The 13,101-nt window shown below is 35.5% G+C and overlaps 2 protein-coding genes across 8 annotated transcripts in view; one reads left to right on the top strand and one right to left on the bottom strand.

Annotated features, from left to right (window-relative positions):
- LOC129731829 (tyrosine-protein kinase Btk29A) overlaps positions 1 to 13,101 on the bottom strand; it is a 202,174-nt gene that overhangs the window by 169,739 nt on the left and 19,334 nt on the right. The window contains exon 1 of one of the 7 annotated variants that reach the window (XM_055692174.1): positions 6,250 to 6,402. The exons of the other annotated variants lie outside the window; for them this stretch is intronic. The gene's annotated coding sequence lies outside the window, so the exon portion shown is untranslated. Of the gene's footprint in view, positions 1 to 6,249; positions 6,403 to 13,101 lie in introns of those variants that run through there. 7 annotated transcript variants of the gene reach the window in all.
- LOC129731832 (trypsin-1-like) lies at positions 4,201 to 5,130 on the top strand. Its single transcript, XM_055692178.1, has 3 exons — positions 4,201 to 4,267; positions 4,327 to 4,790; positions 4,849 to 5,130. Exons 1-3 carry the CDS (start codon positions 4,201 to 4,203, stop codon positions 5,128 to 5,130), a joined length of 813 nt encoding a protein of 270 aa, XP_055548153.1.

Here is a 13,101-nt window from a genome sequence, read left to right on the forward strand (position 1 = left end):
GGGCCACGCACACGGTATTATGGAAGAAAGTAAAAAAAAAATATTGGGCTTCGCTGCGCGATGTTTTCAATGCTAAGTGCAGTCCGTCAACAAACTCGTCATAAAGATGGCGACAAAGACCTAAGCGGGCCTCGGACAAGCGGCAGAACAACCAAATTTAGCCTCCCGTACTATTGCTGTTACCAGAAGAGCTAGCCTAGAGCGCTGGGTCCGAAGATAGAGCTATTACGGAATAAGCAAGCTCGAAGTAAATTGTTTCGTCCCTCCTGCCAACTAAAAATTACAATTGGCCTTTCTCAAGACCACAAACTCGATCTTGAAGCAATGCTGAATTTTCTTAACTTGCAAATTATGAAATACATTTATTAAAGCGATTAAAAAGTGACACTAATTGTTCATCAATGAATGCGATCATATTTTAACCATCGAGGTAGTTTGAATTATGTTTGAAATCTGTTTGTTTTTTGTTAATGAGTCGTTTAGTATGTATAATACAAACTGAACAGCTAGATCAGCGGTTCTCAACCTGGGGCACGCGTACCCCTAGGGGTACGCGAGAGCCTTCAGGGGGTACGCGAAAGAAATATCAGTAACGGCGGACAAAGCAATTTTTTTAAAAATACTTTATTTGTTGTTCAAACTTGCTTTTAAAACATGGCTGTAGCAATCAAACAAATCACAGTTTAATTTGAAACCTGAACTAGACTACCACAACATGATCTACCACTACTCTCTCCAGGGTGGCCACCCAACCGGGAAACCGGGAGAACCGTGAAAAACCGGGAATTCTTTGGAACCGGGAAAAACCGGGAATTACACTGAATATCGCCAAGAATACTCACAACTGTTGAGTAAGGCCTGTACTCAAAAAAAAAAACGCACCAGACAAAAGTGTTCGTCAAAAAATTATTTTAAGTCGGATTTTCTTGAAACTTCTGGAGAATGAACTAATACATATGGATTGTGTTTCGGCATAATTACTTTATTCAATTTCCTTTTCAGCGCTGAAATCCCGCACCTTTCCCTTAAGAACCCCAATTACATTTTGTGCAACGGTGGATCCGACTTTATTGGTCACTTTCATCCATTCTTTCTTTAACTCAAGCTCGTTCTTATACACCTTGGACAATTTTCGAACTTTGGCCTTAATTATAGCCCAAAATATTTCCACCGGACGAATCTCTTGTGAAATTGGTGGGTTGGCCATTTTTGGTACTAAAAATAAGTTATTGTCTCTACACTCATTTAACGTCGATCGCGCGTAATAGCATGATGCCAGGACCGGCCAAAATAATGTCTCGCCTCCGTGGAACCGCAGGAAGGGCAACAGACGCTTCTGAAGGCACTCGGTGCGGTAAATTCCACTATTGATGGTACCCGTTGTGATGTACGGTTTACTCAGTTTCCCGCTAGAGCAAGTATTTTTTGACGAATTTGTTCACTTTCTGCTTCTTTATGTCTTCTGGAACATAAAACCGTGATTTGGCAACGTAGAACTCCACCCACTGTATTTGCTTTGCGTTTGCCTTGATGTAGGTTTCGTTCTCCATAATCACACACATCGGTTTCGTTAACCATTCTCGATACAGCTTCCTTGCGCGGGTTTGGCCGCCGTGTTTTGTTGATCACGCCAGCTCGATGCCTTCCCGACCTTGAATACACGAAGCTCAGCTCGTTCCATGGTTTGCTGAACGAACCAGATGGAACACTTTGTTTTTAGAGCCGCGTCCCGAATCGAATGATTCGGATTACGTTTGAAATAAACCAACACCTTCCGGGTCTTCACAAGGTCAGCTGCCTCGAATATCTTCCACTTCCAGCCCGCCGCTCGGACGTCTGGGGCTCCTTGAACGATTTTACCATCCAAAACACAGTTGTATGGGTGATTCCCAGTTGTCTTCCGATCCATCTCATGGTCGCAGTCAGATTTTCCATGACGGCGCGCAAAATTCTCTGGCGATTTTCTTGTTGTTTCGATGACATCTCAATAACCACTGAACCGATTATTTTGAAATTTCACACATGTGAATAATACCCAGCTTTTTTACCCATGGACAAAAAAGTTACACACGGTTGAAAATAGTGCATTTTTATTCGAGTACAGCCCTATGGGTTCGACGAAAAGATTGCTGACTTTCTACTGCTGCAGCGAGAAGCGCCTTGATAATTTTTGGACAGATCTTATAGCCCGTTCAGGCAAGAACCTTCCTTACTTGATCGTGTTTATTGAGAAGATTTTTGTTCTATCACAAGTTACTTTAGGGTGAAGGCCTAGCGTTGTTGGAGCATATTAGGTTGTAAATTGAAGGTCACACTGTTTTAATCCATAACTTGTAGAAAACTTCAGAATTCAGAAGTACAATTAACCGGGAAAAATATTTGAACGAACCGGGAAAAACCGGGAAAAAACCGGGAATTTAATTTCGGGTTTTGAGTGGTCACCCTGTCTCTCTCACTCTACGAGAACATTCCAAGCCAGGGGGTACAATTGATTTGGATAATATCGCCAAGGGGTACGCGGACAAAAAAAGGTTGAGAACCGCTGAGCTAGATTAATACAACCACACAAAAAATCGTTTAATAAACAAGTTAAAAGAATGCCATTGGTGTGTCACAATATTAAGACAATATAAACACAGTATAAATAAAAGACGAGGAAATGGTGGATAAATTAAAAAAAAAACAAATTAACATAAGAGTTCACCACCTAATCGACTCTCTCTTTCAGATATAGTAAGTCGCTATACAAAGTGTGAGAGCGGCAATCGCTCAGTTACAAAAATAACTTCCACAAGGCAGTGGGTGTGGTTCATCGAGACGGCTTGGAGCATGGCGCAATAGTGAAGGGCGATCGATACTGGTCTTAGGGGAAACTACCTTCCCATTAGTTTAATTGGTCTTAGGGGAAACTACCTTCCCATTAGTTTAATGCCGAAGACATCGGAGCAGGGCCGGATTCAGGTGTCGGGGGGGCCGGGGCAGATTTGTTCGTGAGGCCCCCTTTTCTTGAAACATTTAGAGGTAACGTTCTAGAAGGTAACGAGCAAAAAAAAAAGATCTGCACTCTGGCTTCTCGTCTCCCTCAGGTCTAGGAGGGCCTTCGAATCTGAAGGCCCGGGGCATTTGCCCCCCTTCAAATTCGGGCCTGCATCGGAGATTGCGGGTTCGAGTCTCGTCTGGACGAGGAAAATTTTTTCTAAAACTAAATCACACCCGCAGCTCTTGTTCATTTTTCGCATCCCAGAAAAATCACATACATTGCCTACTTTACAACTTAAATTTAAGTCATAGGACAAAAAAATGTAGTTAAATATATAGTTCTAAAAGCTGCAGTTTTCTGGGTATTTGAAAAAAACCCAATTTAAGGACCAGTCTAGTTTGAACGTTACAGCTCCAAAGTAAGAAGAGTTGGAAGAAAAAATTCTCAAGCAAAGTTTTTCATAACAGCATTATCTACAACTTTGCTGAAAACCCCTTTTTTCTGAAGTGTAGGACTGAAAAATTAGATTTTGCAGCGACACTAGCGACGGAGTACTGAACCAAAACATATTGTCATCTTCTGAGGCTTTTTATATAATAAATTTCTTGTGAAGATAATGCATCAATGAAACCAATATTTGAAGAGTTAATGAAAAAAGTTTACGACTCACTTTAATGTGGGTCAAAAAATCTAATCCCTACTAAAGATTTCGTGAGGTTTTTAATTCTCATTATTTTTTACACATGGTTGAGGAGCTTACGCAAAAAAAAAACACTTAACGTAAATAAACTTACATACAACCAAAAACATTTAATACTCTGTGGTTTAGCGAAAAGCCATATGCGTTTTTTTTTGTGTTACCATACCAAGATCGATTACCAAACCACAAAGATAATTTGAGATGAGGTATGAGAAAACCGAGGAGATGCCAATTGGCAGAAAAAAACGTTCTTGGCAACGCCCTTTTGTTGTATCGTCTTGTCGCTTTGGACCACACATCAAGTTATTGTAAATATTCACTGGAAGAAAAAATATGCAAAAAAAGAGTTCATCACACGCGCCGTCAGCAAAACTCGCTGGGAAATCCACTCATTCTAAGCATACATTCCAGCGAAAATAGTAAACCACGACTGATAAGACGGATTGAGGGATCAATCGAAGTGGATGATTGCTATATAAATTCACTCCAAATGGTAGACAGTAAATTGATTATGGCAGTAATGGCTTTCCAACTAACAGTGGCACTTCTAGTCATAGCCAGTTTGGCGTTTGTTTCTTCCAGATCTAGTGAATACCATCCGCAGTTTGTTGGAAACAAGTAATCTTTAAAGTTTAAACTTTTCTAGCTGCAAAGATCGTCGGAGGAGAGGAAGCCCAGAAGCACGAATTCCCCTACCAAATTTCACTGCAATGGAACTACAACGATAGCATAAATGAAGTGATGCACTTCTGTGGAGGATCTTTGCTGAACGAAAATTTCGTCCTGACTGCTGCCCACTGTCGCACTTCGTATTCGGAGAACGGATTCATCGAAGTGGTTGCCGCTGCACATGACGTTTCCGTTGCGGAAGGATTCGAACAGCGTCGCTTGGTAGAGTTGTTTACCATCCACGAGAAATTTAATGGAGGAGAGGGAGTCGGTCCGAATGATGTTGCAGTTATCAGCGTTGACAAACCATTCGAGTTGAATGGTAAAGTAAAAACTGTACAGCTTCCGATACAGTCGGAACAGTTTGAAGGTGACGTTGTGCTCAGTGGATGGGGATCCTTATCAACTGGCTTCTTCCCGGAGTATCCTGATAAACTACGAGTAAAATCATTATTTTTAACAGCTAAAGACCATGAATTCAATTTTTTTTCTTTTACAGAAAGCTGTTTTTCCGTTAGTAAGCTATGGTACCTGTCTTGAAATGTGGGAATTCGACTATGCACTAAAAAGTAGTAACATCTGCACTGGACCTGCGGACGGTTCGAAAAGTGCTTGCTCTGCTGATTCCGGTGGTCCCCTGGTCAAATTGCTTGGTGATAAAGTGGTTCAGGTCGGTATCGTTTCATGGGGTCCCATTATATGTGGAACCCCAAACAAACCGGGAGTATTTGCGGGAGTTTCTTGCTATGTCGATTGGATTGAGAAGCAGCTTCGTAAATGAAAAAATCTCAAATCAAAAATAATAAACTTTGTTTGATATTTTGACAACTATTAAAGCTGGAGGTTTCATTGTTGCTACACCCTTCGAGAAACAAACGTCGATTACGGTTCTAAATTTAAGTGTGTATAACCGTCAATCTAGGGAACACATTTCGACCATATCACGAAAAGTAATCCGATTAGATTCAATTCTGCCAACCACGGCACTCTGGCAGGTCACCAAATCGACAAACATATTTACACTATCGGAGTATTTTATCGAGGTTTGGCAACATGCCAACTCGGCACAGACCGTTTTTAATCTTGAGTGGAAGAAAACAAGCGCAAAAATAACCAATCTCGAGTAAGCTGGATCAGCATTCCCTGACCTAGCGTAATCAATTTTTGATTAGCTGCATTTCTCAGTGACCGGACCGAGTGGAATAACATTCTACCGCAATCAGGTAGGTAAGACTGGAGAGTGTTAAAGATTGCCACCCACCCTTAAACTACACGTAAGACTCTAGGTAACTTTGTAATCAAATTTAAAATTGATGAGAAAGACGATGTCGTGTCGTTGCAAAAGAGACCAATTAAGTAAAACCCTGCTCATCTGGGTCGATAAAAAGAGAGATTTTACGAAGGTACACAAACGGGTGGAAGTAAGAACAGGTTTCTAACGTAAATTAGCAATTGTCAAGTGAATTGAAGTTACATAGTTCAAAATTCAAATTTAACTCTAGCAAAAAGAGGAGACAGCCTTTTTTTTTTTCAATCAGCCAATCAATTAAGGAATCATTAATAAATTAAAATCAGTAACAAAAAAGTTGCATGACAAAAAAAAAAAACAAACAGAAAAAAGTATGACAACCAACCTTTCACTTAACGTAAAAGCCCTTTCGCACTCGTAGCAGCTAATCCTATCAGTTATACCAAGCAGATCAACACGAACAATCATCAATCACTGTGACAGCTCAAGCAATTCACCGTATTCAACTGATTTGCATTGCAAACCAATTTGGAAACCAAGAAGCAAGAAAACTATTTCGCACAGAAAGCAAGCTCCGTTTTCTTCTATTTTGGCGACTTAAACCCAGTCGAGCGCAGCCCCGTCTGGAAGCTGGGGCAGAACAATTTTTACCTTCAATTCGATTTCGATCGCAACAAACACTGCACAAACTTCACAGACACCCGCCAGCCCGTTCCACTCGTACACACACCATTCGTCACAATGGCGGCTGCGGCGGTGTACACTTTTCACAAGCAGTAAGATTTCGCAGAAAACCGTGATCCTCTAAGGCAGCTCTTCTTATCATATCATGCAGAAAACGATGCCGCGCCCGTTGCGGAAAATCTCGACACTACAATAGTCACCGGAAAATGCACTTTTTCGTTAAATTAGCAGACCGAAAAGTTTTCCATCAAATTCACCACTCGACGACTTCACGAACGCGCAATGTGTACAAAAACAAAACTGATCCTACAAGCGAAAGGCTCTTGAACTGCAATGATAGGGCGGCTCCTGGCGCTCGCTTTCCACGGTACCAATACTAACAGCGACAAAGACAGCAGGGTGGAAAATCGGCGAAAATTGGCATCACCAACACAGCCAGGCTAGCGTGAACAGAAGCAGGAGTTAGAAAGAGTTTCGCCAAACCCGGACAGCTAAGGAATAGAGCGAGAGAAAATGCCGATGAAGAGACTAGGATAACTGAGAGCAAAGTACCGCTTCCTGTGCCACTTTCCATTGAGAAATGTTCAACCCTCTCTGCTGTTACTAGTACGGAATGTGGGTTGTACGGCCGAAATTACTCATTCGACATAACTGCCACCAAAGAGGGGGAAATTTTTCCGGCTGGAAGAAAGCTGGTGTACCTTGTGCCGAAGGAATCGAATGTAAACAGACTGCACGGCATGTGTTCGCTTGCTATCACGTGAGCGCGCTGCGGAGGACTATCGTGCCATGGTGGAAATTTTTTTTCGAACACCAACTGTTTGTATTTGAGCAAGTTTTTAGTGATCTTAAAGTACAATTACATTTTTGCTTTTTCTGGTTTCTAGAAGCATTTATCGGCGATTTGGAGTTGGATTCAGAATAATTTTCTTTCATATTTTTTAGACTTGTTTAATGGTAATGTTTTATTGACTAAATTTAGTTTTGTTTGGGATTATTTGCATTTGTCCAGGATTAACATGGAACTTGGAACTGGTATTTCTTGATGACCTTCAAAAAAATAGATTTTTTGCCATCATTTACTTTTAAAAACTATCTCTAATATTTTTTGTGGTTATTATTGGCCTTCAAAAACATTTGCTGATAATTTTGAGTGCATAGTAGGCTTACAAAATTAGTAATCAGCAATTGAAATTTATATATTAAATTTTTAGGCATCTATTTAATGTTGAAACCTTTACACATCGAGAAAATTTATGAAATTTTCAACGTTTTGACATTTTTTATTTTTTGTACATTTTTGACACTTCTATTTTCACAGTTGACATTGAATACGTTTTAAATATTCAAAGCATTTCACACATTCTAGACATTTTCAACATTTTAGATATTCTAGAAGTTTTTGACATTTTATTTATTTTGAACATTTTAGACATTTTTGACATTTTTGACATTTTTGACATTTTTGACATTTTTGACATTTATACATTTTAGACATTTACACATTTTAAACATTTCAGACATTTTCGACATTTCAGACATTTTGGACATTTTAGATATTTTAGATGTTTTAGACAATTTAAACATTCTAGACATTTTAGACAATATAGAAATTTAAAACATTTTAGACATTTTGGGCTTATTAGACATCTTAGATATTTTAGATATTTTAAACATTTTAGCCATGTGAAACATTGCAAATATTTTTGATATTTAGGAAATGTTAGCCATTTTGGACATTTCAGACATTCCAGGCATTTTACAAATTTCAGCCATTCTCGACATTTTAAACATTTTATACATTTTAGACATTCTAGATATTTAGACACTTTAGATATATTGGACATTTTAGACTTTTTTTGACATTTTAGACATTTTAGATATTTCAGACATTTCAGAATTTTTATACATTTTAAACATTTCATGCATTTTAGATATTTTAGACATTTTCGACACTTAAGACATGTTAGACAGTTTTGACATATTGGACACTTAAGACATCTTAGATATTTAAGACATTTTAAATATTTTGGACATTTGAGATATTTTAGACATTTTGGCATTTTAAACATTTTGTACTTTTTAGACATTTTCGATATTTTAGACATTTTACACGTTTCAGACATTTTAGACATTTTAAACATTTCCGACATTTTAGTCATTTCAGACATTTGAGTCATTTTAGACATTTCAGACATTTGACATTTTGAACATTTTAGACATTTTAGACATTTCAGACATTTGAGAAATTTTAGTCATTTTAGAAATTTTAGACATTTTAGAAATTTTAGACATTTTAGAAATTTTAGACATTTTGGACATTTTAGACATTTTAGATATTTTTAACATTTTAGACATTTAGGACGTTTTAGACATTTCTAATATTTTTAACATTCTGGGCATTTTGAACATTTTTAACATTTTTAACATTTTTAACATTTTTAACATTTTCAACATTTTTAACATTTTTAACATTTTAAACAATTTAAACATTTTTAACATTTTTAACATTTTTAACATTATTAACATTTTTAACATTTTTAACATTTTAAACATTCTTAACATTTCTAACATTTTTAACATTTTTACCATTTTTACCATTTTTAACATTTTCAACATTTTCAACATTTTTAACATTTTTAACATTTTTAACATTTTTAACATTTTTAACATTTTTAACATTTTTAACATTTTTAACATGTTTAACATTTTTAACATTTTTAACATTTTTAACATTTTTAGCATTTTTAACATTTTTAACATTTTTAACATTTTTAACATTTTTAACATTTTTAACATTTTTAACATTTTTAACATTTTTAACATTTTTAACATTTTTAACATTTTTAACATTTTTAACATTTTTAACATTTTTAACATTTTTAACATTTTTAACATTTTTAACATTTTTAACATTTTTAACATTTTTAACATTTTTAACATTTTTAACATTTTTAACATTTTTAACATTTTTAACATTTTTAACATTTTTAACATTTTTAACATTTTTAACATTTTTAACATTTTTAACATTTTTAACATTTTTAACATTTTTAACATTTTTAACATTTTTAACATTTTTAACATTTTTAACATTTTTAACATTTTTAACATTTTTAACATTTTTAACATTTTTAACATTTTTAACATTTTTAACATTTTTAACATTTTTAACATTTTTAACATTTTTAACATTTTTAACATTTTTAACATTTTTAACATTTTTAACATTTTTAACATTTTTAACATTTTTAACATTTTTAACATTTTTAACATTTTTAACATTTTTAACATTTTTAACTTTTTCACCAGTTTTAACATTTTGAACATTTTATAAATTTATTTTAGAAATTTGAAATATTTTTGAAACTAAGGATTTTTGAGATTTTAAGGATTTTTATCTTTTTCACCTTTTTTGACTTTTCAAACATTTCTAACAATTCTAACATTTTTAGTTTTTGTAACATTTTTGATATTTTTATCTCGTTTTTGGCATTTTACCAATTTTCAACATTTTTATCATTTTCGACTTTTTCATCATTTTTAACATTTTTGAGATGTTCAACGGTTTTAACATTTTCAACCTTTCAAACATTTTTAACATTATTAACTATCAACTTGTTTATTTTTTCAACGTAAAATTTAACATTTCAACATTTTTCCCGTAAATTTACAATTTTTAATATTTTCGAAATTCTCAGCATTTTTAGCATTATAAATTTTGTTTTTTCTTTTAAAACTTCAATTTTTTGAAATTTTTGATGTTCTTCACATTTTTGACAGTACATTTAAGTCTTTTTCATGCGGTTTTATGCGGGTTTCTACGCGGATTTCGAAATTCACGCAGTTTTTATACGGATTTTCTAGAAAATAAAACTGCATTTGTTGCTGTTTCAAAAGTATTTAGCAAATGAAGTTTTTTACGCGAATTTAAATGTACGCTTTTTTTCACGCGAGTTTCGGAATTTACGCGGTTTTCAAATCGGATTATTTCACACGCTACGTATCCCCTGCGGGGGAGCTGCGTAGCCGCAAGGTTACAGAGTCTGCTTTGTCAAGCGGATGGTCGTGGGTTCGAATCTTAGTAGAACCAGGCCATCCGATGTCAAAAAAGGACTTAAGCATGGGTTTATTCTCAGGCTCCCCACCAGTTACCCTTCCTTTACGCTGAAATCTACAATACCTTTGCGTGACTTCCTCTTAACAAAATAAGTCCCTCTTATCGATAAAACTGGCCAGAAGGACGCACGACGAAACTTCTCCAGGGAATTATAATTGGTGATATTTGGCAAGAGGAACGAGTATCGGTATAGTAGAATAGTAAGCGTGTAAGGAAGAGTATCATATTACACACAAGCACTGATGAACAATAATAATAAGCATGCCACTTCTCAATAGCGGGATTGCTATTAACAGAAGTGCGGGATACAGCAGACACCCGGGCATATCTCACAATAGATCTACGATTCTGGTCGCAGTGAGGAAGTCCATACAGGAAAAAAAAAATCCCCTGCGTAGAAAAAAACTTAATTTGTATTTGTATTTTAATTTGTTTGATGTTGTAATATTTTATCATCTAAACTAACATTGAGAAGCGCTTTTTGACTAAAAATATATCAATTTTCTTTGTTTTCAGGCTCAATTCCACATCTTTTCCTTTTTCTATTTGTTTGGACCTTCAATGGGCATTTTTGGATAGTTGCAATTTTTTTTTTCAGCAATCGTGTTTATAATTTAGACATTTTTTTTCTCATCAAATTGGTTCACTTTTTTCATGTTAGTAACAGTGTCGAGTTTGATTCTACAGTTGTTAATGGTCAATTTTTGGTAAACATAATATGCAGAACAATACTACAGGTATACAGCCCTAGGATTGTATGAAATGGTGACGTGGGACTAAACACTGTAATTACTGTAATTACAGACACGATAAATTCGTTTGTTCAGTGATTTACGTATTTTAATTCTCAGCCTCCCCTTCATTTTTTTCAGAAATATATTTAATTACACTCGAAAGAACTTCATTTACACTTGGTGATGTTGTGTTTTTTTGTGCAAACAACATTTAACAATTATAACTAAGTTAAAGTTTAAAAAGATTCATTTTTGTTTGTTGCTTCACAAGTTTGTTTCAATTTAGAATAGATCGTAGTAAATAGACAAAAAATTCACGAGCACTCGCAGGCTCTTACTCTTCTATAAATTAGTATTTTTAGGAACTTACTCGTTCGATAATCTATCGGTCACGATTATTTAGTGAATATCGAAAATAAAAAATAAATAAAAATAACTTATAACCGTTGCAAAAATGTTCAATTCTTGTTGAATAATTTATGGTTTTTATGGTAATCATATTCATGAGATAAACTTTCAATCACCATCAGTAGCAGCATTGCAGTTTTGATTGCACGCGAATAGAAGTCGTGCCCGCTGCAATGACAAACGACGAGAAACTAGCGGCGCTCTGCTCCACATATACTCTACGGTAGAGATGGTCGGGTTTCGGGTTTTCAAACCCGGGTCGGGTTCGGGTTCCACAGCTTCGGGTTCGGGTCGGGTTCGGGTTTCACAAAAATAAAATTTTCAGGTTCGGGTCGGGTTCGGGTCGGGTTCGGGTTTGATCGATAAAAAAAGTTTCGGGTTCGGGTCGGGTTCGGGTTTCAACCGAAAAAAAAAATCGGGTACGGGTCGGGTACGGGTTCGAAAAAATCCAAACCCGACCATCTCTACTCTACGGTACTGTGGCTTTTATCAGCATGTTTTCTTTCGAGACATCAGTTTCTATTACGCTCTAGAAGCAGGTTTATAAATTGTTCTAGACAAGGGATTGTTTCAAACTTTTCGAAAAACCTTTACCTTCGAGACATCAAATTAGTCTACGCTCATGGAAGCAAACATAAATTGACCTGTTGGACGGGGAGACTTTGTCCTTTTTTTGTGATAATGATACAGAGAATATCACAGGGAATGGTTGGTGTCTATTCATGTCGTCTGTGCTAGGAATGCTCGCATGTGATTGGTTCATTGTTCGCGTAGTTTTGTCCTTGACACTTTTTATCGATTTTTACCGCTTTGCAATGAAAAAATAATGATGACTAGCGTATTACAAAATTGTTCAACATTTTATCTATCCAACAACATATTGGTTATTGTTATCCATCATAAGGTTATGCTGTTATTATCGTTTGAAATCTGACGCATAATTTTTCAGTTTCGTTTCCTATTTCACAGAATGCATACCAGTATAGAAAACAAAGACGTAGTCTCACGTCAAAATACTACAAGGTATACAGCCCTACGGTTGTATGAAATGGTGACGTGGGACTAAACACTGTAATTAGAAGGATTTTTAATTACAAATGGTACAGAATCTGCAGACAGCAACAGTTCGTTTGTTCTGTGATTTAGTATTTTTTATATGCAGACTCCCCATAAATTTTCTTTTTAGAAATATATTGAACAATACTCGAAAGAACTTCGATTACACTTAACGACATTGTGTAGTGTTTCTTTGTGCGAACAACATTTCTTTAACAAGGCACAAGCTTTTCGTTGTTATTTAAGAAGCACCAAGAATTTCTCGCAATGCGTCTGAATCAGAATTAACTCTATTTACTCATAAACCAGATCCAACAATATTTACGTTACATGATTTTGTCTTAATAAACTCTGATCAAATTAAATTTATTATAAAAATCTCATTATGGAAATAATTTCGAAGCCGTTACATAGGTTCGGGCAAAGGGAAATATAAGAAGATAAGTTGAACAAATTTATCAACAAGTTCTAGCGAAAAATCATAACAATCAACAATTACAA

The sequence above is a fragment of the Wyeomyia smithii genome, chromosome 3 (genome assembly GCF_029784165.1).
Source record: "Wyeomyia smithii strain HCP4-BCI-WySm-NY-G18 chromosome 3, ASM2978416v1, whole genome shotgun sequence".
NCBI lineage: Eukaryota > Metazoa > Arthropoda > Insecta > Diptera > Culicidae > Wyeomyia > Wyeomyia smithii.

Bases quoted from the DNA above. Each gene is read 5' to 3' on its own strand.
- LOC129731832 (XM_055692178.1), top strand. From the start codon at position 4,201: ATGGCTTTCCAACTAACAGTGGCACTTCTAGTCATAGCCAGTTTGGCG. The intron at 4,268-4,326 runs GTGAATACCATC...AAACTTTTCTAG, and splicing joins GTTTGTTTCTTCCAGATCTA to CTGCAAAGATCGTCGGAGGA. The intron at 4,791-4,848 runs GTAAAATCATTA...TTTCTTTTACAG, and splicing joins AGTATCCTGATAAACTACGA to AAAGCTGTTTTTCCGTTAGT.